Source organism: Lontra canadensis, unplaced genomic scaffold (genome assembly GCF_010015895.1).
Source record: "Lontra canadensis isolate GAN:19392208 unplaced genomic scaffold, GSC_riverotter_1.0 scaffold9, whole genome shotgun sequence".
Lineage (NCBI taxonomy): Eukaryota > Metazoa > Chordata > Mammalia > Carnivora > Mustelidae > Lontra > Lontra canadensis.
The window spans coordinates 27,878,498-27,905,043 of NW_022631003.1; the positions used below are offsets into that span (position 1 = coordinate 27,878,498).

Sequence of the window (26,546 nt, forward strand, 5' to 3'; positions counted from 1 at the left end):
AGAACTGTTTGAGCATTATAGGCATCATATTAATTGAGGTGATCACTATAACTTCCAAACTCATTTTAGATTAAATACAAAAATTCTACACTAAAGTAAAGCTGCTGACTTGAGGTAAGTCTGATAAATAACTTTGAAAATGTCCATCAATTTATTATTTTACAAGCAATTTTTCAATTTTTCTGCTACGTACTGTTTTAGGCACTGAAGTACAAAAATGAACACAATATAAAATTCTTGCCCTGAGGGAGTTCACATTTTAGTGAGGGGTGTCTTTTTTTTCCTGGTATTTAATATGTGGTTTTCATATACAATTAGGGAAACAGTATGTTATAGGACCCAAAGAAAAAAAGAAACATTACTTGAAAGACGTTGGAAGTGGGTTTGTCTTGACTGTACTATGAATTGTTTGTTGAATTAAATTAGTGTTTCAGAAGTATCTATTTAATTCCATATTGTTGACATTACAGTGAAAGCGGTGAAACTTGTCAGCAGATGATTAAGTTTTATGGTTGATGTCCATACTTTTGTAGCTTGGGAACAATATCAAGTTTCTGGGAAAAACATCCTTCCTCTCTCCCCACCCTCCCTCTATCATTTCATTAGGGGCTCAATCTGTTGGTGTTAGGTGTGTTCTCCAAACAAAGGTGTATCACAATTCTTTTTTCATTTTTTTACTTAACATGAGAAGAGTTACTGCAATTTTTCAGTTGTTTTTTTTTCTTTCCTCCTGGGACAGGAAGCTTTTAAATTGTTGGTTTATTATACATTTCATTAGGGAAAGTCTGCACTTGATGGCTACTTTTTCCATTCCCAGGACCACCAGTTAGTGGTATTAGTTCTGGGTAAGTGAAACACCCTTTACAAGCAGGGGGAGGAGGTATGCATGTTTCTAGATTACTGACTTCCACCGACTAGTCGTTTAGGAAAGCTACACTGTTCCCACGGAAGTTAACTATTCAATCAGACAGGCTTGAAATCTTAAGGCCGAAGTGGGGGGAAAATTGGATAGTTATGGGTTGGGTTACTGCTTGAGGAAGGCAGGCGGGAGTTAATGAATGGATAGAGTGTCAAAATGGGACTTTATTAAACGACTCATTAAAACTGCACGAAAAACGAAAACGAATCTCTCCTGGTTCCAGAGGACTAAAAAAACAAAACAAAACAAAACAAAACAAAACACCTGCAAAAACCCAACTCCAAACAAAATTTAGGAAATATAGGAGGGATAAATTCAGTCTGGTTGCCTGGAAGACCACCCCTCCGGTCGCGTCCAGGCTGAACGTGGGCACAGGTGTGACAATTTTGCAAAAACATCTTCCAAAACTATCTTTCCACGAGAGAAGGTGCGCCCCAAGAACTTCAGGGTGGAAAGCACGTCACGCAGCCGAACGTCCACCCTCCCTCGCTAACCTTTCCGCCTTTCCCACTCCGCCACTCCCTCTCCGCTGCAGCCTCCAGCCAGGGGGCGTTTGTTTACGTGACGTCAGCCGTAGTAAGCAGTCCCCGCCCCCGTTTCCCTCTGGCCGCCTCGTTTCCCGCGCCCCGGCACTTCTCCCCTTAAAAGGACAATAGAGGCCTCGGGAGCGCGCGCGGCCGCCAGGCCTTCTCCCCTCCCAGCCCTCGACGCGCGCGCGCCCGTATGCAAATAAGTTCGATTCAGGAGAATTTTGTACCGGGAGACGCGCGTGCGCAGAGGGAAAGCGGAATCTACACCTTCCCGGCCAGCGGTAGCAACTGCAGAACTGCAGGAGACAATCTTTCTAGACAAGGCAGTTGAGGAGGAGGGAGCGATCGGAAGGGGGGGGTTGGCTTGGCGTGCACTCCGCACCTCGGGAACGTTATTGCGCGTGGAACGGCTGCCTTTGGAAGGTGAGTGACTCTAACCATTACTCTGGTGCAAAACTGTCTCACGAGGCTTTGATTTCAGAGTGGGGTTTTTTTTTTTCCTCTTTTCACCTCCCCCACTTCCCCCGGTCCTTCCACACAAATACGCACACACAGACGCACGCACAGGAAGTTTTGTCTTGGAGATGGCATTGCTGGGAGCAGTGTTCTCGTGATCTTCAAGCCCCGGGTTCTTTTGTATACACGTTTAGTGTGTCTTTTTAAATTGGGGAGGGTATTGGAGGCAAACCGAAAGTCTTGGGGTGGGGGAAGTGAGTGGAGGCTGCAGACGACTGAGGAGTCGCCGGAGTTGAGGGATCCACGTTGAAGGTGACAATGACTTTTCTCAGCCGTAGTGTTGTGTGGCGGAAAGGAGCTGGTGGCTGGAAGGCCCGAGAGAAAAACGACTTGCTGGCAACTGCGGAGGGGCCCCGGGCTGGTGCATCCGCGTGGGCGCGTGCCCCGGGAGTGGTCGGGCGCCGTGGTTGAACCTCGTGGTTTAGTTTCGTTGCAGCCCCCGGCGCGTGTTTGAGAAGGGTGGACAATAAACGCCGTTCGCTCGGAAACTTAAGTTGCCGTCTGCTTGCGAGCTGGCGGGCGTGAGAGGGTTTAAATCGGCCTTTTGGGTCAGCGCCCGGTGGCCGGAGTGCACGCGGCGTGGCGTTGTTTGCCGAACTCCTGAGGGATGCGGATGCGACAATGAGAGCAACACGCGGCCGCTTGAAGCAGCCCGGCTCCCCAACGCCTCTTCCCCCCCCCCCCCCGCGACCGCGCCCAGGCAGCGCGGGGGGCCCATGTGTCTGTGGAGCCTCAAGTTTTGTTCGCAATTTATTCACCTGTAGCGTAGATGTGGGCGCCACGGCGAGGGCTTTCTGGGGCAGCCGTGTGCGGCTTAAGATGGCTAGTGAGAGCTAAGTTGACTTGGGGATGGAGGCAGCGGCGTTGTGTGCGCCGAAGGAGTGAAGGAACTCCGGAGGGCACTGCTTTTTGTGCTGTACATGACAGACCACGTGCTTGGGGCTGCGACCCCGGTTTTCGCCGGAGGTCAGTGTGAGTGTCCGGCTCCGGGCCCGCAGTGAGATGCGGGTGCTGTCGGGGCCGGCTGGCCGGCAGGACAATGTGATTTGCTGATGATGGCGTCTTGCCAGTTTAAAAAGCAGAGTGAAAGTCGCCAACTCTCCGCCGGTGCGGGGCGGGTAATCGGGCGTTTCTCATCAAGGACACTGAAAAACTTTGATTAAATGGGCTTGCTGCTGAGGGGAGGACGGGGGTACAGGCTCCCAGCTCTTGGGGCGCGGGGTCCGGACCCTAACCCGGGGTGATCGTCAAGTGTCTCTCGCCTCTGAGAAACAATCCGACATCCCTGATGCTGCACGTAGGCAGCGCCCGGCTGGACAGAAAACAAAGAGCTGCATGTGCCCGTGCTGGCCCCGCCGGCGCTGGGGCGGCCGCCCGGCGGAGGGCCGTGCGGGCCCGGCCCCCCGAACTTTGGGCGAGTTTCGAGAGGGGCTTTTGTCCCTCAGCTCCTCGCTGGGAAACTTTGGCGGCGCTGCTGGCGTGAGGTGCCATGCTGGTGCGCGGGGAGACGGCGTGCTCCGCGCTCCGGGCCGGCAGGGAGGCGGCGGTCTCGGGGCCCCGGCGCTTCAGTACGGGAGCCGAGTGCCGCGACGGCCGAGGGGCCGGGAGAGCGTGGCCCCGAGTTCTTGGCCCGTTACCCGTGGCCCGGAGTCTGTGTCTGGGAGGTCTGTGGATTCGCCTTTGAAGTCGAACTGTTGCCATGTTTGAATTACGTCAGGGCAAAGCCATGAGGAGGAACAAGCCCCGGCAGCGCGGCGTGCGGGAGGCGCGGCCTGCGGGAGGCGCCGGGCGGGCGGGCGTGCGTGGGGGCCCGTTGTTCCGGCGCAGGTGAGGGAGGAGGCGGCAAGGGACGCGGGTCACCTCCTGCCGCCCTCGCCCTGGCGAGCAGCTTTCCGCAGGAACTTTCTTCCCGACCCAAGTTGTTCTATTTACCAACAAACCCATCGGGGAGCGTTTCTATTTGCTGCCCCGGTGCCTCTCGGCCGTCACCGCGTGCCGGAGGGGGAAGCGCGTTTGGAGGGGTGCCGAGGGCCGCAGGAGGACTGGGGAGGCATCTTGCTGCTTTCTGGGAAGCGGGTGCGTGCGGCGAGCACCCCAACCCCCTGCAGTCGAGTCGTGGCCGGCACGTTGAGGGCGCCTAGCCCCGACGACACCCGAAAAAACCACCGTGGGGAAGTTTCGGGGCTCCCCGTTGTACAAAGGGAAGTGAGGACTGTGGCTGAACTGTGCGTGCCGCTGTTTTCTTTGTGTGTTTACGTGTGGGAGGGGGCTCCGGGAGGGGCGAGGTTTGTTTTGGTTGCGGGTGGGGTTGGTTTTTTGGGGTGGCAGGGCGGTGCAGTTTGTTCTGGTAACTAGACCTAGTAGGTTTCTTTGTTTTTATTTTCTTCGTCTAACCTTGGCTAACTACAGACACTGGGAAGACTAGGAACTACTGATTACGCCAGTACTGACCCTGTGCGAGGGAGTTTTACCCTAGCAGTACTCCCCCAGTTCCCACGCCTCACGTAGTCCTGAGGAAGGTTAAAAAAAAAAACAACCTTATTCTTCTAGTAATTAAAAATATGAATTTGATCTTGTCATTAAAAGTACCTTGAAAGCACCTGTTTTTGAACTGGAGTTTGCCAGACTTGGAAAGCCTTTTAATAATGTAGGTCGCAAAACCGAACACGTTTATTTAGGTGGTCATTCTAAATTAAATTAAAGTCTAGGAGTTTGTTTCTGATGGAATTGGAGAAAAGCCTGATGGTATTTAAAGTATATAACGATTTGGGGAAGGGGGAAAATCTCTCTTAGCCCCTAAAGGTATGCGTGGCTCAATGTTTGGTGATTGTTCATTGCGTTATCTTAGGATGACCTTGAAGAAGCTAGCTCGTGGTGAGTTGGGCCTTTCTTGGAGATTTTATATGGTGGTTGGGGAGGAAGCTGCTAAGGGGGTTGACAGGGTAAAAGGCTATAGCTATAGCTATCCCTGCTAGCTGCTTCCTAGTTCCCGAGAACTGGGTTTGACCTTTTGGTTACCCCTCTTAGATTTTCTTTTGGAGCCAACTTTTTTTTTTTTTTTTTTTTTTTTTTTTTGTTATGTGGCCCCAGGCATAGCTCAGAAATTATGCTGGTTTGACACATGGATGCTTCTTTGGTATTTGGGGTTTGCCTGCAGTCTAGACAACCGATAAGCAGCACCGGATCTGCAGCTTCTTTCCTGATTTCTCCCACATTTGGATAATGTTTAAGGGTTAGGATCTAAAAGTGATTGTTACCAAAAAATAATATCCTTAGATGCCACGCCCAAACAAAAAAACTACAAATTGCTCTTTTCATTGTTCTGATATTAAATAGACCTGTTTCTCCCAGGTTTTGGTTGACCAAAGTACAAATACTTAAGGGCAGCCAATTAAGTAACAATACATTTCTGAAGTGGGTAGAAGGAACATATCAAGAATATGAAAAACTTTGTATTTAATAACTATGAGTTTCTTTTGTGCAGTTATTTCTTTGGGCTATTATTAAAATGTGTTGAGATGTTTTTTAAGTACACTAAGATTCTTTGATTTGTTTATCTTGATTAGTATTTTATACCTGGGATACAGCTAGAATTTCAGTGTTCTTGGAGATTTCAAGTACAATAGAGCTTAATAGTTTCTGTTTTAAGTATCATATCATATGTGCAGAGGAGATTTGATTTATCAAGGTGAATGAATGGAGAGTGGGAAAGACTGCCTTCCTTTTTGCATAACTTTTTTCAGGAGTTTGGAAATGAAAAGTTCAATAGGTTGTGTATTCTGGAACTTTGGTGGGCAGCAGGCCTCAAAGCTGCTGTCCCACAGTATTCTTAACTGGATGGTCAGTTTATTTTCCCACTTGTAATCAGGGCCTGGAAAAACCTGGCTCTTGGGGCTCAGACTCCTGTAGATTTATGTCAGAAAAGCAATTTGAGAATGATTTTCTATGTAAAATGAGTTTTTCACTGGGGAAAGCTTAAGCTTATTTGAAATATAAGCCAACTTTGTATGCTGTGATGAGGACAAATTAATTTAACATGCTAACACATAGTAGGTTGCTTTAAAAATGCAACAATTTTTTTTTTTCCACTTAAAGGGAATGTAATTGGCTGAGAAAGAAGGGAACCCATTTGTTGAGGCATTAGGTTTGTTGTTTGGAAGTCTCAGGTTAAAATGCCTAGGTTTCAAAGCTGTGATCGTGTTAAATAAGTCACTGGGTTGTCCAATTTTCTCCTCTGCAAAACAGTAATAATAATACCTACTACTTCACAAGGCTGTAAATAATTAAGCAAGTGATATGCCTGGTAAATACTGGCTGTTCTCACATATTTGGGAAGTAGACATTTTACAGGAGACAAAACTGAGCCCTGGGGCCAGTTACATTGCTGGAGGAAATAATTCAGTAAATGTTGAGTGGAAAGTATGAGTGTCTTTGGCCCTCTCCCCTACTTTCAGAAACTGGTTCTGGGAAGACACTGTCTTCTACACCAGGTTGCCTGTCCAATTTTGATTGAACCATTTTACAGCAAAAACTTGTGGAAATAGAGAAAACGCCATTCTCTTTCTTCCTGATTTCTCTTGTCCACAAGAGTCTTGGATTTTCCACACTTAGTTTTGACTCTGGGAGGTTACAAATTGAAAACGTTTCATTGTCTTTTGCCTCTTCAGTTTCTCTTTTAATTGAGTCTGTAACTAAGGTTTTCTGTATTATAGAAATGATCTGGAAATGCATCTAGTCTAAGAGAAGGCAATTTGTTTTCAAGGAAGGTTTTCTTTTTGCACCAGAAGTATGAGAGTTGCAACTGAACTAAAATAATTCATTTCTGTCTTTATATTGAGTTGTTTCCACCTATTACATAAGTTCGATTTGTCTTAATGTAATTTTAATTTGGTTCATGTTAATATATACTGAGTTTAAATAGTTCTCGTTTTGAGATTTCATTTTGTTCCACACTATTCTCCTAACCTTTCCTTCCTCCCCACGTGCCTGCTTCAAATAAGCAAGAAATTTTTTTCTGATTGTTATGAAAGCATTGAATTATTTTCTATTAGTCTTTTCTAATTAAAGTGATTCACTTGGTTAACATTCCCTGGAAATCTTTGAACCTTTTTTTCTACAAAAGTCTACAGACTAAATGTTAAAAATGACTCCATTCAAAGTATCAGTTTTTCAATACACCTCTTTATTGTGGACCCCATTTCCCATTCTGTGTGCTTAAGTATACTGTTCAGATGTGTTTTGCCTATCCCATTCTTCAGGCGTTAGCAAATTCTGCTTGTATCTGTGTATCATGTACAGGTAGCACCTGGTTGTAATATAAGACAGTTCCTGCTCTGCAACAGTTTACCATTGAGAGGAGGAGGTAATAGAGCAAACAAGTGTATAAAAATCCTGTATTAGGTATTATAATACAGGTATAGACTGCTTTTGTTTAAAAAAAAAAAAAATCATTTCCCGAGTTAAGAGGATGGAGGTAAAACCATCCCCAAGACAGAGATAACAACCTGGGTAGAGATGTAGCTATTATTAAAGTTGGTTTGACACTCCTGGAATATCAGGATTCCAAGTTGGGAGCAGCTGGTAAGCAGGACCAGATCCTGAAAAGCTTTGCATTTCTTGCCAGGGAGTTTAGATAATATCCTGAAGTGCGTATTGATACCTTGAAAGAGATGATTAATGTTTGAGCTTTAGGAAGGGACCACCTGTTTGAAGGTTCTAAGGAAATCAGTTACAAGGCTCCAGCACCATAATGAGGAACAAGTAGGCAGTGAGGACAGAAGGGACATGAACCAAAGAAGTGAAGGCAGAAATAGAATTTTTAAGGACTTAATAGTAGAAGCATGTTGGGGTCCATGCAGAGCCTGAGAAAGGAGAGCCCGGTTGACTTCCAGACTTTTTATGTGACTATATAGGTGATAACTAAGGTAGGTGAATACCAGAAGAACATGTTTGGAAGAGATTATAGAATTAGTGTAGAGTATTTATTTATTTATTTATTTATTTTATTTTTTTTTTAAAGATTTTATTTATTTATTTGATAGACAGAGATCAGAAGTAGGCAGAGAGAGAGAGAGGAAGGGAAGCAGGCTCGCTGCTGAGCAGAGAGCCCGACGCGGGGCTCGATCCCAGGACCCTGGGATCATGACCTGAGCCGAAGGCAGAGGCTTAACCCACTGAGCCACCCAGGCGCCCCTAGTGTAGAGTATTTAAAGGTTAGGACTTTCCAGCCCTTGTGTTGATGCTTTATAGGTACCATTCAGAAATGGAAGGGTCAGAGAGCTAGAGAAATTTTCTGAGGTTTGGGTCAGACCAGGTATATGCTACCATATCCCATTTCTTAACATTTTTCATAAGTTTGGAAACAAAACAGCTTCACAGAAAAGAATATGGTTCAATTTCATGACCTTAAAATCTCCCTGAAATGACCAGATTCTTCTTTTCCCACAAATCTGGGCTTAAAAGAAAACCTTCAGAAATCAGGGTTCTGTCCTCAGTTTAATCTGTTGGATATGTCCTGGGATAAATAGAGTTTATATTTCTATAATATGCAAGTCTTTTTTTTTTTTTTTAAAGATTTTATTTATTTATTTGACAGAGATCACAAGCAGGCAGAGAGGCAGGCAGAGAGAAAGAGAGAGAGAGGCGGGAAGCAGGCTCCCTGCTGAACAGAGAGCCCGATGTGGGGCTCGATCCCAGGACCCAGAGATCATGACCTGAGCTGAAGGCAGAGGCTTTAACCCACTGAGTCACCCAGGCACCCCTAATATGCAAGTCTTATAAATTTAAGGAAATAAATGGTATACAGACACTGGTATTTTCATACTCTTGCTTTACTAGCATCCCTGGAAAGTAGAAATAAGATTTCACTCATATTGCTGAGGGCAAATAAAGTTAGAAGTGACTTCCCATTCAGTTGTAAAGAGAAAAGCAGAAATAGACTCCAACTTGACTATTACAGTGCCTTTTTTTTTTTTTAGCAGATTCAACGGTAGTTGCATTTCTTAAATGATGATAATCACCCCTTAGAAGCAGATAAATCCTGTCTCCCTAACCTTTACAATTTTCTCATCCACTGGAGTCAGACCTAATCTACAATTGGAATACCAGTGTTTTGTCACACTGTTAAAAATGGGAGGACCTAGTATTTTTTTTTTTTTTTTAATATTATCTAAAACTCAGAGACCTGGATTTTTTATTTTTATTTTAGGCTATTTCAGTTGAAGACTTTATTCCTGAGTTTGACCTCTTTCCTGTAGGATGAGTTCTAGGTTCTTCTGCTAAGTGTGAATTCCACAGGCAACCATAATAAATACTTTACCACATAATTCAGAGACTGGGTACATGTGTGAAGAAGCCATTGGCAAAGAAGTGGGGTCCATAACCCTTCCTCAGTTTTTTTTTCAGCCAAGTTAAAATTTGTCTCTTAAAAGTGAACAGGTAAAGTAAATTCAAAATTTTTGGTGTTGCGATATGGATTGGTAACAGGGAGGTAAGAGGGAGTAATGTTCAGTGTCTCCATGGCTTTCCTTAATCAAGGCTGATGAAACAGGTCTCATTGTGGGGGAACATTGCAACCAAGTGGCCTGGCAGCATGAGAACACAAAACACTCTTAGTCCTGTTTGACTCTGAAGTGTTGCTCCAGTTACACTGTTAGTGTTTACTGGATCCTGTACTTAAATGATTAAAGATAGCATACCACTGACTAAAAATGGTGTCGAGGGTGACATTAACAATTAATTACAGCAACTAAAGGTTGCTCATAACTTTTGATCACGGGTATTTTTTCAGTGTTTATATCTCTTCCTTTCCCATCATCCTGTCATTTTAAAGTTCAGCTCTAAAGAAATGCCATCTCCTTCACTTCCCAAAGTTGTCTTTGGTTGCTGGGTTCCCTTTGTCTTTATTCAACGCTACTTCCTTCCCACTTTACAAATCTTTTGCTTGTCTCTTCTCCGCAGCTTCCTTCCCATCCTGCTCCATGTCTGTCCTGTACTCTCTCTGCTGTGGAGTTTATTTCCTAATGTGTATCTCTCCATCTTGTGTCTTTGAGGAAGTTTGTTTAAGCTCTCTGGGCTCTCTCAGATCCCTCTTTAGTTAAGTCAAGGTGTGCGATGATACTAAGGTTTTGGGGGCGTGGTGCTGGAAAGAGGAAAGTGAAAGTAAGCTTCCTTCATCCTTGCTCCCCTCAGAGGCACTAGTTATTAGTTTTTAGAAAACGATTTTAAAAAGCCAGTTAAGGTCCCATTTCAAAAACACACAATGGGATTGTACTGTGTAACTGTGTTACTCAAGTTTGTTTATTTTACAGAACAAGTTATCCTGGATAGTTTCCACGCTGTACATGTCACAAATCTGCATTCTTTTTAGGGGCTAGAACTGTATTCTGTAGTATGAAGACATCATAATTTAACCAATCTAAGAATCCATGGACATATAGGATGCTTCTAGTGTCATGTCCCCCCCCCCCGCCAGGTCTGTGTCCATTGGTTTCTAATAAAAGTGATGATTAGAAGCTGTAGAATTTTCGTCTATTGGAAATGAAAAACACTTTAGGAATTTTTTTTTGGGAGGTTGCATTTGTAATTATAATTACATGTTGTAATTGTAATCAGAATTTCATCTCCCAAAGTGGCATGGACAAATTGTAACATTAACTATAAAGCTGACTTATCACCTTGGCATACATACTTCTCTTTTAGTTTTCTTCTATCCAGTCCATCCAGTGGCATTTTGTAGTTCTGAAAGGTATTTTTGGAAATTAAAAAAAACCCTTTACTTCCTAAAAGGAATCTAGAAAGTGGAATTGGGGAAGTTATATTTAGAGGAACTATTGGTGTCCTTCAAAGTGTACCAAAAAAAGTGATCCTATTAGATGTTGCATTTATCATAAGAAGATAAATCTCTTTTCCTAAATGTTAAATTAATGCCCTTGCAAGAGATAAAAGACAAGAATACTCTGTAGAATTAAGTTCTTCACCTCACTGTCTCCAATTCCATATTAAAAAGCATACTAAAAGCTTTGATATTTGCATTTCACTATTCTTCATACTGTTTCCTGATTAAAGTCAAGTTTAAAAGGAGTTTAGTATTGTTAAAAGACCCTCTTTAAGGCTTGAATTGTTTATCAGAAAACTTTTTCTTAAATAGCATCCCTTCAGTATTAGCTATTGCTGTAAAGCTTCTTTTTCTTTCCCATTTATATTATGTTGTACTCAGTGTACTTACCTTCTGCATGTTGAATTAAGTATAAAATAGATACCATCCCTGCTCTTTGGCTTTGTAATCTTGTTAGATTAGATTATAATTGGTCCTTTTGATGGGGCTCCAGGCTGACTGAGTCAGTTAGTTGAGTATTGGACTCTTGATCTTTGGGTTGAGTTTGGGCCCCATGTAGGGCACAGAGATTACTTGATAAATAAATAAAGAATAGAATTGGTCCTTTTGTATCCTTGACATACAGCATTGACCCCACCCTTTCCTTGTGTTAACACTAAAGTTGCTTTCCCCATCTTTTAATTAATTTGATCATTAGATTTATATGAATTGTGCAGCTTTAAAGTGGAAAAAAAACCCAGAAATTAATCAGATGTTTAGAATTAATTGTTGCATTTTTTAAAAATCCACTTTTTGTTGTCTGTGATATTTTGCCTATATAGTTAAACTTATTTCTCTTATGGTTTTTGCTGACTTAACTGTTAACTTTAATCTTTTTAACTTTGGGAGATTGAATTAAGTTGGACAGAACAGTAAAAATTTGTGGCTGTTTGGCTGACAGCAGCCAAAGAAATAATGTTAATGAAAGTGCCTTATAAAACATGAGATGCTGTATAAACAACAACTTTAAAAAAAAACACAGCAACTTGTTAAAAAAGTTTAATCAGGGGCGCCTGGGTGGCTCAGTGGGTTAAAGCCTCTGCCTTCAGCTCAGGTCATGATTCCAGGATCCTGGGATCGAGCCCCGCATCGGGCTCTCTGCTCAGCGGCGAGCCTGCTTCCCCTTCTCTGTCTGCCTCTCTGCCTACTTGTGATTTCTCTGTCAAATAAATAAATAAAAATTAAAAAAAAAAAAAAAGTTTAATCACATTTATTGAGTACCTATTAGGTGACGGGGATTATTTAAAGGCTGAGGTTACAAAGATATACAAAGAATTCCTAACCCAGTCTGTTTTCATTTTTAAAACAAGCTTTTTGAGATATAATTCACACACCATAAAATTCACTCTTTAAAAGTGAACAAGTCAGTGGTTTTTAGTGTGTTTACAGAATTCTGCAACCATCACCACTGTTCTAATTTTAGAAGACAAATGGCAGCTTTTAATAAGCATTTTAAATCTTTACTGATTTTTGGCTTTATCTCAAAGCTTAATTTTCTTCTGCTTTCCCCACACACTTAAGAGCAAGATTGTATGGTGTCCACTCTCTTCTGTAATTATTCATCAATTAGGAAGCAGATGGTATTAGCTTCCATCTGTGAAAACAGTGTGAATGATGTGACTCCTGTGAGAATAGATGCAAAAGTCACAAATAGTTTAATAGCTTACAGTGTCATTTGAACAAATAAAATAAATTGTTTGGAGGAATCATTTAATATTGCACAAATGTGGGACTAGGAAAGAATATCCTAGGAAATTTCTAGGAATATTCTAGGAAAGAAATATTCTAAAGAACCACCAGGTTTGTTGAAATAACAGAAATTCCAGGTTTAAAATCTAGTTGTGTTACATCTACCTACCACCTTCTCTATAAATACAAAAAATAAGTTGGTTTTAGAGCCATTTTGTGTCCTCTTCCTCCAGACAGTGGGTAGGTTTTATAGGGTTGTTTTTTGTTTTGTTTTGTTTTGTTTTGTTTTGTTTTGTTTTTTAAAACATTAGTGGGTCTCTAGATTCTGTGAAATGCTTTCATTAATTTCTGGGCTCCCCAAAGCGCAAAATGGTTAAACACTAACCACTGCTTAAATGGGTTGCTGTAAACAAAGCCCAAAATGAAACCCCTGTGTATTTGCTGCAAATTCCAGGTGCCTCCCAAGTGCAGGAATAAGCTCCGAAAAGGTTTAATAGGTTTAAGTAATCCATTAAAAGGTTCATACACTTCTTTTGTGTTGGGGCAGGCGGGTGCCTTGCACCTTACTGCATTTAGCGCTGCCCAGAAAAGCAGGGACACCCCTCTCAGACACTGAAGCAGAATTTTATCAGGATGAACATAAGATTTCAGAGCTGTGTAAAGGATTGTCAGTCAGAAGATACTAGGCTATTTTATTTTGCCCAATTCCTAAAAAAAATGTTAGTCTGAAGAATGGGATGTCTTGTGGGGACTGTTGGGTAAGTTTTTTGGAGATCCCCACCAACAAAAAAATCATATTGAAGATGAACACTTGATTCACAATAGCTGCTTATAAAACGGAAGGCCTCAGTATTTAGCTATAACCCTAACATTCCTTAAAAGCTTGCCCATGCAGTAACTGGCACAAACTGTGTTTCTTGGTCAAATCCAGCCTTGGTGAAGGTAGTTGCTATCTTGGAGATCATCCGAATGCTGTATGGTTTTGATGGCATGTTTATTTGTGGAGAGGGAAGGGGATTGTGAGTGGAGAGATAGGAATCTGTTGTAATAGGATTTGGTCTGTGTATTAAGGGAATGAACTGGCCTTTCTTGCTGTACTTCCTTTGTCCTTGCTGAGAAGGGAGGCTGAAGTTTCCTAGAGCTATTGATGAAGCTGGCCACTGTAAGAGGAAGTGTGGACTTTTGACCTTCTTGATGGTAATGGAGAATGTTAGGGGAGTTTGGAGAGCCCACAGGTTAGTTGTGAGAGCTGGAAAGAGTCACGTAACATTTTTGTCTCAAAACTGAGGAATATACCATCATTTTCTTTAGGACATTTTCTTTTATTCATTCATTCTTTCTTTCCTTCTCTCTCTCTCTCTCTCTCTTTCTTTTGAAGATTTTATTTATTTGACAGAGAGAGAAAGAGAGCACAAGCAGGGGGAGTAAGAGAGGGAGAAAAAGGCTCTCCTCTGAGCTGAGCAGAGCAGAGAGCCCAATGCTGGGCTCAATCCCAGGACCCTGGGATCATGACCTGAGGTGAAGGCAGAGCCTAACTGGCTGAGCCACCCAGACACCCCTCAGGACATTTCTTTTCATTTATTATTTGGGCTTGTTATTTGGAGAAAAATCTGTATCTCATTTCACAGGCCTTACTACACCTCTTCCTACTGTGTGGAGTATTTTCCTCGTTTTTTTCCTCTCAAAAAAAAAATTCCCAAGTGCTTCATTTAACAAAAATAATCAACTAAGGATATTTTGTTTTCTTGTTTTAACAATTCTTAAATTGAAATAACTGTTTATTTTTTTTCAAAGATTTTATTTATTTGACAGAGATCACAAGTAGGCAGAGAGGCAGGCAGAGGGGAGGAAGCAGGCTCCCTGCTGAGCAGAGAGCCCGACGGGATCATGACCTGAGCTGAAGGCAGAGGCTTTAACCCACTGAGCTACCCAGCCACCCTGAAATAACTATTTAGGCTTAATTATTGAAGTGCGTCAGTGGCCTTCTGCCTGGCCCGCATCTCCCTTCTTTGCCTGCTTCCCCCACCAACAAAAACATTTAAGAAGAACACTTGATAAATAATAGCCCATTTTTAAAAGGAAAACTTGAGTGTTTAGTTGTTTGCTAATAAAACTTTTTTAAAAAATAAATCCTAAATCTTCTGTCCATATTTCAGAATCCCTCAATCTCAGACACATAACACAGCATGGGTTATTTGATTATTTCTGTGAATTGCTTTTGTAAATACTTCCTCTGGTGTACTAACCAGAATTGAGGTGGAATGGGGATCAGACAGATCATCCAAAGACATACCAAAGTTTTTGTTTTACTCCTATTTATTTCAGTGTGTATCTAAAAGAGCTTTAAAAGGATGGTGTTCTGTGGTTATGACTCCTAAAACTATGGGTACCAGTCTACTTGGTATTAATAATGTTTTTCTTATTGATACTGTATGTGATGCTTTTGTGATGATTTGTAGTTGGATTCTTAACACTTGCCCATTGGGATTTAGTTTCTATCTTCATTGACTTTTTAGTCTCTCTCTGATGGGATACCATAAAAGAACACCAGATGTTCTGGTGAAACTGTCTCTTGGTTTGGATATTCTAAATTTCTTCTAAGGTGGGTATTTACTGCCAGCTACATTTTTGCTACATGTAAGTTCTAGAGCTGTTCCTTCCTTCCTTGCTTGACACTGAGATGTTTTTCATCATGAGAATCACAATTTATCTCACCTGCATTTCTTGGACTTCTGCCTCTCAGTATTTATTACTGCTCTCAGGGACAGGTCTTCATAGAAGAGCTGTCGGGAAATATGAGCTTGTTTTTAATTAATCTTAATGATTTATAAAATTATTATTCTTGAATCCTGACCCTGGATTTTTGTGAATTTTACATCCTCCTGCAGTAGTTTGAATTCAGAGTCAACTTGCTGGCTTAGAACTTCCCATTTATCACAGAAGAAATCCCCTTTAACTTCCCATAGGGCAGAGTATTGTGGGTTGATGCATATTGAGCTACTTGTGTTCTTAGTATCAAATAGTGGTCATGGTAAATGCTCAAAACTTCCCCAGCAGGGAGTCATATACATGCAAAGGCGTAAAACAGAAGGGCGGGTGCCTTACCTTAAATTTTAGGATGTGTCCTTCATTGTATAGGATTCCATCATTTTATAGTGGGGAGAGTTTGTTACATTTTCTACTTAAAAGTTGATTTTTAAAAAATGCTTCCCTCGGGGCGCCTGGGTGGCTTAGTCATTAAGCATCTGCCTTTGGCTCGGGTCATGATCCCGGGGTCCTGGGATCGAGCCCCACATCAGGCTCCCTGCTCGGCGGGAGCCTGCTTCTCCCTCTCCCACTGCCCCCTGCCTGTGTTCCCTCTCACTGTGTCTCTCTCTGTCAAATAAATAATAAATTAAAAAAAAAAAAATGCTTCCCTCCCCTCATTTTTGGAATGAGTGTTGCCAAGAGGGTAAAAGGAGGTGTTGTAGAGGCCTTGTTAAATAACTGAGCTATTTTGTGTGGTGTTTTTTTTTCCTTCAATTTCTTTTTTCTCATTAACGTATAATGTATTCTATGTGTTTTATACATTTGCCATGCATGCTAGTGCCAAGAATGGAGGTAGATCGAGGAGGTCTTCCCCAGAGCCCTCCTGTCTGGCTCGGTCATATACTATCAAGTTGTTGGGGGTGGGGTGGAGCAGAGAACTCTATTTTAATGGTTCCTTGTTACAGCCCTCCACAAAGCTGTGTCAATTCCCTTGGCTTTACAGACTATTGCCCAGAAGAAAAGATGTTTGGTTTTCACAAGCCAAAGATGTACCGAAGTATAGAGGGCTGCTGTATTTGCAGAGCGAAGTCCTCCAGTTCTCGATTCACTGACAGTAAACGCTATGAAAAGGACTTTCAGAGCTGTTTTGGGTAAGATCATCTGATGTTTTTACCATTCTTAAGGTGAAAAAGATCACAGCTTACGAAATATTTCCGAGCAAGGCAGGCAGTTGGAGTAATGTGCTAATAAATTAAATCACTGCATTCTCATCTAGGCTATTTTAAGGTTCTTGCTTTGAAAACGATCAAACAATACCACTTACTCTTTTCCAGATTATAAGGAACTACCAAATCGGAAGCCCCTTAGTTATACCAAACAAACTCTCATTTTTAACTTCAAGATATATATAGAGACTTTACTCTTATTTTCTCTTAATAGTGGTTCTCCGAGTTTTCTGATCTTTGCGTTGTTTTTCTAAATTATGGAAATGTATTTTAACTCCACCTCCTGAGGATAATAACAGGACTTAATGTTCTGCCCTGAAGTCTGTCAGGGTATGTTTCATTTTATGATTCTGTTCTTCATTTATCTTTTTTTTTTTTTAAGATTTCTTTATTTATTTTGAGGGAGGGGAAGAGAGGATCTCTCTAGGAGACTCCCCACTGAGTGCACGCAGTTGGTGGGACTCCATCCTTCAGCCCTGAGATCATGACCTGAGCCGAAATTAAGAGTTGGATTTCACGGTCGCCTGGATGGCTTAGTCATTAGGTATCTGCCTTCTGCTCAGGTCATGGTCCTGGGGTCCTGGGATCGAGCCCTGCATCGGGCTTTCTGCTCAGCATGGAGCCTGCTTCTCCCTCTCCCTCTCCCTCTCCCCTTGCCTGTATTCCCTCTCTCACTCTGTCAAATAAATAAATAAAATCTTTAAAAAAAAAAAAAAAAGTTGGATTTCAACTGGCTGAGCCATCGGGGTGCCCCTCATTTATCTCTTGAAAATAAACCTCTGGTTAATAAAATGGAATTTATTTTCTGAAAAGTGCTTGGACAAAATACTCACTGTTGAACCATTTCCCATGTTAGAAGTTATTTTTACCACTTCTCTTTTTTTATCAAAATACTTGTTGAATTTTTATTTGTAAATCCTGGATTTTGTAATTATTTTGAAGGTTGTCAAAGAGTTTCTCCTGACATTGACTTTTTAAATTACATTTTTCTCCTAATGTTTCCAGTGGTATACACGATAAACGTTACCAGTATTTTTTGGTATGTATTTATAATAGTGCACTAAATGAAAGTTCTTCAGACGAGATCGGGCACGTTCAGGGTGGTATGGCCGTAGACCTAAATGAAAGTTCTTCAAAGACAGAATTTAAAAAGAGCTTGGTGACTAGTCCTATAGATCCCCCCCCCCCATGCAGATGTAGTCATTTTGAAAAAACTACAGTGCCTCCAGTTATGTGTCTAAAACCAGAATATCATGATACATTAGTTTACTTAAAAGGTGGCATTTTGTTGTTTGTGGAAGTACCTACACACTTGAAAAAGATTAATTGGACTACATTGTTTGAAACCATGGTGACCAGGATCTCCTCTAGGTCTTAAATTTTACTATTACTTAACTTTTAAAATGTTATTTTAGAATGACCAAATTGCAGTACATAGAATGAATGGTTCATTGGCTCAAGGAGTTAATTATATTTATAAAATGTAACAATGGAACTGGATCACCCAGGACAATTAGAAATTACATCTATAAAGTATAATCGGGTGTATTTTTTTTCTAAAAGAAATGTAATTGCATGAATTCTTCCCTCCCTCCCCAACATTTTATTTTTTAAGTAATCTCTCTACCCAATGTGGGCTCGAACTTAAAACCTAGAGAGCAAAAGTTCTATGCTCTACCAAATGAGCCAGCCAGGTACCCCTGCATGACTTCTTTAATGTAAATGATGAAACTAACAAAGGTTTGGTTGTTTTCTTATCAGGTTGCATGAGACTCGTTCAGGAGACATCTGTAATGCATGTGTCCTGCTTGTGAAAAGATGGAAGAAATTGCCAGCAGGATCAAAAAAAAACTGGAATCATGTTAGTTCATCTTTTGTCTTTCTCAGTTATACCTTTAAAGTAACATTAGTTTTTCCCCTAATTTAGGAAATAGTATGTCCCTCAGATGGTAAGTGGAAAAACTAAAGAAAAACACCAGTTACTGCTCAGATATAATTACTTTAACATTTTGGCATTTTTAGAAGCAGAATAGCTTGGTGTAACATTTCTGTAAGGCTGTATCCAGTATCCTCATTTTGGAGATTTCACTGTGTACGTTCTCGTATTTTAGGTTTAATACATTCCTCCAGTTAATTAGACACGGGTTGTTTTTTAAACTCTTAGGATAACGTTTATCCTAACTCACTGTGGTACCATCATGAGCACAGTAGGGTTTAGAATTAACTGGATTTGAATCCTGCCATTACCACTTACTAATTGTGAACTCTGGGCAAGTTACATTTACTTATAAAGTACAAGGATAATAACTATCTTATAGCTCTTGTGAGAACCGAATGAGATTATGTGTATAAAGTCTAACACATAGTGATCAATTATGGGGAAGCTGTTATTCTCTAGTTAGGTCTAGTTGAGGTCATACTGGTATGTAAATGTGTGTTGTATTTGCTCATTGTCACTGGTTTTCAGTGACCAGAACGACGCTGTTAAGTCTTATTTAATTCTCTCTCTTTTTATTTTTTTATTTTTTTATTTTTTAAAGATTTTATTTATTTATTTGACAGACAGAGATCACAAATAGAGAGGCAGGCAGAGAGGAGAGAGGAGGAAGCAGGCTCCCTGCTGAGCAGAGAGCCCGATGTGGGGCTCGATCCCAGGACCCTGGGATCATGACCTGAGCTGAAGGCAGAGGCTTTAATCCACTGAGCCACCCAAGCGCCCCATTTCTCTCTCTTTTTTAAAAAAATATTTATTTATATGACAGAGAGAGAGAGAGATCACAAGTAGGCAGAGAGGCGCAGGCAGTGGGATGGGGAAAAGCAGGCTCCTTGCTGAGCAGAGAGCCCGATGCGGGGCTCGATTCCAGGACCCTGAGACCATGATCTGAGCTGAAGGCAAAGGCTTAACCCACTGAGCCACCCAGGTGCCCCTAATTCTTCTGTATGCTAGCTTTGAGAACATTTATGGCATTTATACAAAATCTTTTTTTAAGTAGGCATTTATTCTTTATCTTTTTTCCTGACACTAGCCTAACATTGTCGTTTGGTGACCATGTTACATTATTAGGTTTTTGTGAGTCTTAAAATTTATAAAAAAGTGAGTTTTCTTTAGCTTTATTTAGAGATGATCCAAATTGTGATTTTGAAGGTGATGGCAACCTTTTTAAGGGTAGAAATGTGCAAATAGTAAGTGTGAATCAATTCATGAGAAGTGATACCGTGCAGGGCTGAACCAGTGACCATGCTAGATGGTGTGAGAATATACCATTGCCATCCTGTAAGTGACCTCAGGGATTAAAGCATGTAATGGAAAAAAGGATAAAGCATAGGTGTGAAAACCTTGATTTGAGTCTTGTACCCCTCTCTACCCATTTTTTCCCATTTACTAGCTTAGTGAAATAAAGGAAAAGATAATTTCTCCTGTTTTCCTTCACCCTAAATTGGAGTAACAAAAATAGTCCCGTTACTACTATGTGAGGGTAAAATCAAAAGTGTATGAAAGCTTTTTGTAAACCATAAAACACTGTCTCATAGGAATGTTAGTTGTTACTAGGCCTGCTTTTCTTTAACCTCTTGGGTCATTCTTGCTGTATATAAATCTATTTCAATTTTTTGTACATGGTATTTTTTAATACCGTGTGATGATTAAAAGTACATGTGGACTCTCAAATACTCTGAATAGAAAGCTGGTTCTCAATTTTGGCTCCTTCAAATAGGCATTTACCTGAACTGAAGGAATACAAGAGGTATCATTTTTTTTAAATGGTATTAAATATTCAGTATTTTCTTCCAGGTGGTAGATGCAAGGGCAGGACCCAGTCTGAAGACTACATTGAAACCAAAGAAAGTGAAAACTCTATCTGGAAACAGGATAAAAAGCAACCAGATCAGTAAACTACAGAAGGAATTTAAACGTCACAGTAAGTTTGATACTGAAATATAGGTACTTAGGAATCGTTGTTTGTTTTTTATTTTTGTCTGGGGGTGGCATATGGTATGTATAGGTTTGTTAAATTTATTTTAAAAACGTGTTTGAGGGTGTTGTGTACTATAGAGCTATTTCTGTGGACTTGTGGAACTCTAATTTTGATGTCATCAAAGTACTTTGACCAGCTACTTCTTCAGAATGTGTGGAGACCCCTCTGACCACTCAGATCTCATTATTACCATCTGAAACTTTCTAGAAGGTGGTTTTTCAAGCTTGTTCGCTTCTTTTATATGCATAAAGAAATTGAGTTCTGGAGATGTGCAGAAAAGGTATGTAAATAATTAGTGGACGGTATGACACTAAGGCCCAGGTTTTAGGAAGGTAACTTCCGAAATCATAATTCACAGATTGCAGTAAAGCTAGCCTCAGGACTTGAGGTTTCTGGGGCAGTGTGTGTTATGTGTGATGGAATGGGAAAGGAATGACAAAATGGGCGCGCATATATATATATATATATATATATATATATATATATATATATTTTTTTTTTAAAGAGAGAGGGAGACAGCAAGAGAGGGAACACAAGCAGGGAGAGTAGGAGAGGGAGAAGCAGCGTCCCTGCTGAGCAAGAATCTTGATGTGGGACTCTTTCCCAAGGCCCCAGGATCATGACCTCAGCTGAAGACAGATAGATGCTTAACTGACTGAGCCACCCAGGTGCCCCAGTGCTTGTTCTAGAATAATGGTAAAAGATAGTTAAATACACTGATAAGGTAGAGTAAGGAAAGGAGAACTTCATCTCTTGGATGTTTTGGTGTATGTACCAAGCATTTTACATACATAGCCATCTCAATGATTTGTCTTAGAGATTAGAATAGGAAGTAGAGTGGTGATTTAACCTTGACCCAGGTCACTTAGTAAAGATGATAGAGATGAATTCAACCTCTGGTTTGTCTTGACTTTCAAAGCCCTGTGCTCTTTGAGTAATATCACCCTGCTCTTTAGGGTAGTATAATCAATACTCACAACTTTGAAGGCTTTGCAGTTCTTCTGCTGACTCTTTGCTTTTTTTAAGTAGGTGTTACTAGTCTATAGTTACTCTGATGATAGATTTATTTAATCTTCGACTAAAATATTTTAATACTTTGTAGTAAAATATTTAGGTATTATCAGATATATGTATATTTAAATTATATGTGTTCTTTTATTTAAAACATTTTTTCCTCTAAGTTTTGACTTAAATTCCAGTTAACATACAGTGTAATATTAGTTTCAGGAGTAGAATTTAGTGATTTATTACTTACACATGATACATATGTACATATGATAATGAACAATGCTCCTTCCAATACCTGCCCTCCTTAATACCCATCCCCCATTTAGCTCATTTTCCCTCCCCCCCACCCTTAAGTAACGTCTAGGTTGTTCCCTATAGTTAAGAGTCTGTTTTCTGCTTTGCCTCACTCCCACCCCCATGTTCATCTCTTTTATTAAGTTCCACATATAAGTGAAATCATATGGTATTTGTCTTTCTCTGACTGACCTATTTTGGTTAGCATAGTACTCTGTAGCTCTATCCACATCATTGCAAACCTTCTTTTAAAAGTCTCATTCTTGGGGCACCTGGGTGGCTCGGTGGGTTAAAGCCTCTGCCTTCGGCTCAGGTCATGGTCCCAGGTCCTCTGCTCGGTGGGGAGCCTGCTTCTTCCTCTTTCTCTGCTTGCCTCTCTGCCTACTTGTGATCTCTGTCTGTCAAATAAATACATAAATAAAAATCTTAAAAAAAAAAAAGTCTCATTCTTTAGGGTTGTGTAATCATGTGTGAGTGCACGCACATACATGCACACCCACCACCCCCCATCTTTATTCATTTATTTATATAGATGGACACTTGGGTTGCTTCCGTATCTTGGCCATTGTATATAACGCTACAGTAAACATAGGGATGCATACATCTTTTCAAATTAGTATTTTCATTTTCATTTAATATGCAGTAGTGGAATTACTGGATCACATATTTCTATTAAATTTTTGAGGGAACCTCCATACTGTTTTCTACAGTGGTTGTACCAGTTTGCATTCCCATCAACAGTACACAAGGGTTCCCTTTTTCTTCACATCCTTATGAACACTTGTTATTTTTTGTCCTTTTTCTCTTTTTTGGGGAAAAATGTCTATTAAGGTCCTCTGTCCATTTTGTAACTGGATTATTTGTTTATGTATGTTCCCTTCTTAATCAGCTATCACCTGGGGAAAAGCAAAAGACTAACTCTACCCTCCATTCTTACTAAGTTTTAATGAACATTTGGGAAATAGCAATTTTCTTCTACCACTTGAAGGTTAAAGGAATTGATTATTCATATGTATATTCTCAGCTCCTCCCTTTAATTATGGGGAAAGTGATACCTGACTCAGTTTTGCCTTACCTAAGGGAATATGTCTGGTGTAATTTTAGATTTTTATTATAAAGCTGTGTTGTGGAGGGAGGGATTGAAGACTGAAAATAAGTCCCTTTGAAAAAGGTGTGTGGGCTTTGTAGGCTTAGACTGAAATGGTGTTTTCCCATGTGCATTGTGAATTGTTAGCACCTGTGTGCAACATCACAGTTTTGAGTTACTTGAATTTATATACATCACCCACTAAATGGTGTTCCCGCCTCTGGTTATATATTGCTTCCATGCATCTTGCGTGTGCCTGACCTTTATTTTTCTTTCTGAGATAGGCTTTCTTTTGTGTGGTGTACTGGAAAGACATTAGACCTAGAGCTTGAAGATCTGGATTTTTGAGTTACTATTCTTGAAACTTAACAAATATGTGACCCTTGTGGTACTTAACATTGAACTATATTGTTCTAATCTGAGAAATGGGGATAATCCAGTTAAAAAGGGTTTTGTAAAACAAAACAAATTCCTATATAATTGTTATTCTTTTTTTTTTAATCCTTAAAATCTACAGTGAATTCTGGTTGCTGTGGAATAAAGTTGAAAATCCATAGTGAGCCTCTTGGAAGTCCTATTTTAGGCAAAGAATATTTGGGCTGAATCAGTTCTCTTTCTGTGCATAGTGTGTTCTGCTTCTACTACTTTGCTCATCGTCCCTACCTACCCCATGCTAACTAATTACTCCTTTGTGCCTTTTCAAATCCCACAATTTTTAAGATTTTAAAAATTGTAATTTCTTTGAAGAATTTCTAGCCCTGCATTCTAGAAGAGAATTTTCTTCCTTAACAGCATTTTTATATAGTTAGTTGTATTCTAGTATCCCAAGTGTTAGATTAAACCATATGAAATTGCCATTTTTATGGGTAGAAAATGGTCTAATAAACTGCAGCTTCAAATGTTTGTTAGATATTAAGCACTTCCTAGGATGTGAGTTTTCTTCATCAGCATAGAGCTGATTGCTGCTGCTAATTGTTTGGGAAGCCTTTTAAAAACATTCCAGGAGACTTATTTCTTAAAGCCTGCTATTCTTGAGGATTTTGTAGATAAACTTTTGTTAATACAAAGCACCATAAGCTCTAGTCATAGGTTTTTTTTCAGTCTGTTTCTTGCCGTGTAGGAAACAACATGGGGTTTGATATGTAATAGATATGTCCTTAATAAATATTGATTGGGGAGGGCACCTGGGTGGCGCAGTGGGATATGTGTCAGACTCTTGGTTTTTCCTTGGGTTGTGATCTCAGGGTCAGGAGATGGAGGCTCCAGTTGGGCTCCATGTTCAGCACGGAGTCTGCTTGAGACCCTTTCTCCCTCTCCCCATGCCCTTTCCCCCACTTGCATGCTCTCATTCTCTCAAATAAATAAATAAATCTTTAAAAACGATTAATTTGAAATGAAACAAGATGGGATCGGGAGGGAGACAAACCATAAGAGACTCTTAATCTCACAAAACAAACTGAGGGTTGCCGGGTGTAGGGAGAGGGTGGTGGGGTTATGGACATTGGGGAGGGTATGTGCTTTGGTGAGTGCTGTGAAGTGTATAAACTTGGCGATTCACAGACCTGTACATTATATGTTAATAATACATTATATGTTAATAAAAAATAAAAAAAAATTAAAAAAAAAAGATTTATATGGTTCTTTGAATTGGGCGAGTGCTCTATCCACCTTTACGGGGAGTGGGGAATGTGGTAAGCTCAGCCCTTATTTGTGAAACTGTTGTCACTGGAGAATAGCAATATGAAAGCCTTAGAGCATGGTGACCATCAACCAAAAGGTTTACTTTCTGGCTTGTAAATTTGACTTGTCTTTTAAGGGTAAAAATAATAAATCATGTTTAGCTTGTATCTAATGAATTGCCTTTTGAAATTAAGATCTGTTGTTTTTCCTTTATAGGTAAGGTATTTTTCTTTGGTTGCTTTTAAGATTTTTTCCTCTGTCTTAAGCTTTTTTTTTTTTTTTTTTTAAAGATTTTATTTATTTATTTGACAGAGAGATCACAAGCAGGCAGAGAGGCAGGCAGAGAGAGAGAGAGGAGGAAGCAGGCTCCCCGCTGAGCAGAGAGCCCGATGCGGGGCTCGATCCCAGGACTCCGAGATCACGACCTGAGCCGAAGGCAGCGGCTTAACCCACTGAGCCACCCAGGCGCCCCCCTCTGTCTTAAGCTTTAAGAAATTAAATTCTTAGTATTGTTGCTTTGAGTACATCCTGTTTGGAGTTTTTTTCAGCTTCTTGAATATATCGGTTTATGTCTCTTGCCAAATTTGGCAAATTCTTAGCCTTTATATATCTTTGAGTACATTTTCACCTCCGCCCTCTCTCTCTTTCCAGGACTGCAATGACACACATGCATATTTTTGGTTATAGTCCCAGAGGTCTCTAAGTCTCTATTCAGTTTTGTCTGTGTTGTTCAGGTTGGGTAATTTCTGTTGTTCTTTTTTCCAGTTCACTGATTGTTTCCTCTCTACCCTCCATTCTGCTGTTAAGCACATCCACTGAGCTTTTTATTTCATTTGTTGTCTCCCCCCGCACCCCCACCCCCTGCCCAGTTCAAATTTCAGTTCCACTTCGTTCTTCTTTGTAGCTTTTGTTTATTTTTTAAACTGAGATCTACTCACAGAGATTCTTTTTTCATTTGTTTCAGTCATGTTCATGATGGCTTACTGAATCATTTTTGTCAATAGTTGTTAAAATCTTGGTCAGTTAATTCTAACATCTCTGGCATCTTGGTGCTAGTATCTGCTTACCTTTTCTTTAAGTTTGAGATCTTGGTTCTGGATATGGGGGGTTTTAAATTATTTCATTCATTCATTCTTTCTTTCTTTCTTAATTATTTTTTTTATTTTTTCAAGTAAATTGTGCCCTGGGTATGGAACTTGGAAGTCATGACCCCAGGATCAAGAGTAGAGTGCTCTATTAACTAAGCTCTACCATAGGTGCCCCTATGAGGGATTTTTTTTTTTTTTTTAAAGATTTCTTTATTTGAGAGAGAGAGAGTGCACACAAGCAGGGGAAAGGGCAGAGAGAAAGAGAGAGAAATCCTCAAGTAAACTGCCTGCTGAGCACAGAACGTGACATGGGGCTTGATCCCAGGACCCTGAAATCATGACCTGAGCTGGAATCAAGAGACACTTAACTGATTGAGCCACCTGATGCCCCTCTTTTTTCCGCTTTCTTTCTTTTTTTTAAAAAGTAGTTTCCAGGGGCGCCTGGGTGGCTCAGTGGGTTAAAGCCTCTGCCTTCGGCCCAGGTCATGATCCCAGGGTCCTGCGATCGAGCCCCGCATCGGGCTCCCTGCTCGGCGGGGAACCTGCTTCCTCCTCTCTCTCTGCCTGCTTCTCTGCCTACTTGTGATCTCTGTCTGTCAAATAAATAAATAAAATCTTAAAAAAAAAAAAAAAAAGTAGTTTCCATGCCTGGGATGGAGCCCAAAATGGGATCCAAACCCATGGCCCTGAGATCAAGGCCTGAGCGGAAATCATGAGTTGGGCACTTAACTGGCAGAGCTGCCCAGGCACCCCGAGACATTTTTCTAAATTGAAACCTGTGGAATTTAAGAAACAAAACAGAAAACATAGAGGAAGGAAAGGAAAAATAAAATCAGATGAAAATAGAAAGTGAGGCAAACCATTAATAGACTCTTAACTCTAGGGAATAAACTTGGTGGGGAAGGTGGGGAG

General features: G+C 40.7%; 1 protein-coding gene across 3 annotated transcripts in view; it reads left to right on the top strand.

The window, feature by feature from the left end:
• The first annotated feature begins 1,670 nt into the window (after positions 1-1,670).
• The window catches only part of SINHCAF (SIN3-HDAC complex associated factor), a 32,137-nt gene continuing 7,261 nt past the window's right edge, over positions 1,671-26,546 (top strand). Inside the window, exons 1-4 of one of the 3 annotated variants that reach the window (XM_032855139.1) lie at positions 1,671-1,872; positions 16,281-16,428; positions 18,265-18,364; positions 20,294-20,420. In XM_032855139.1, the coding sequence (XP_032711030.1) occupies positions 16,301-16,428; positions 18,265-18,364; positions 20,294-20,420 (355 nt within the window). In that variant the 5' untranslated portion in view covers positions 1,671-1,872; positions 16,281-16,300. Of the gene's footprint in view, positions 1,873-2,113; positions 2,218-3,799; positions 4,042-16,280; positions 16,429-18,264; positions 18,365-20,293; positions 20,421-26,546 lie in introns of those variants that run through there. The other 2 variants (XM_032855137.1, XM_032855138.1) reach the window with 2 other exon arrangements.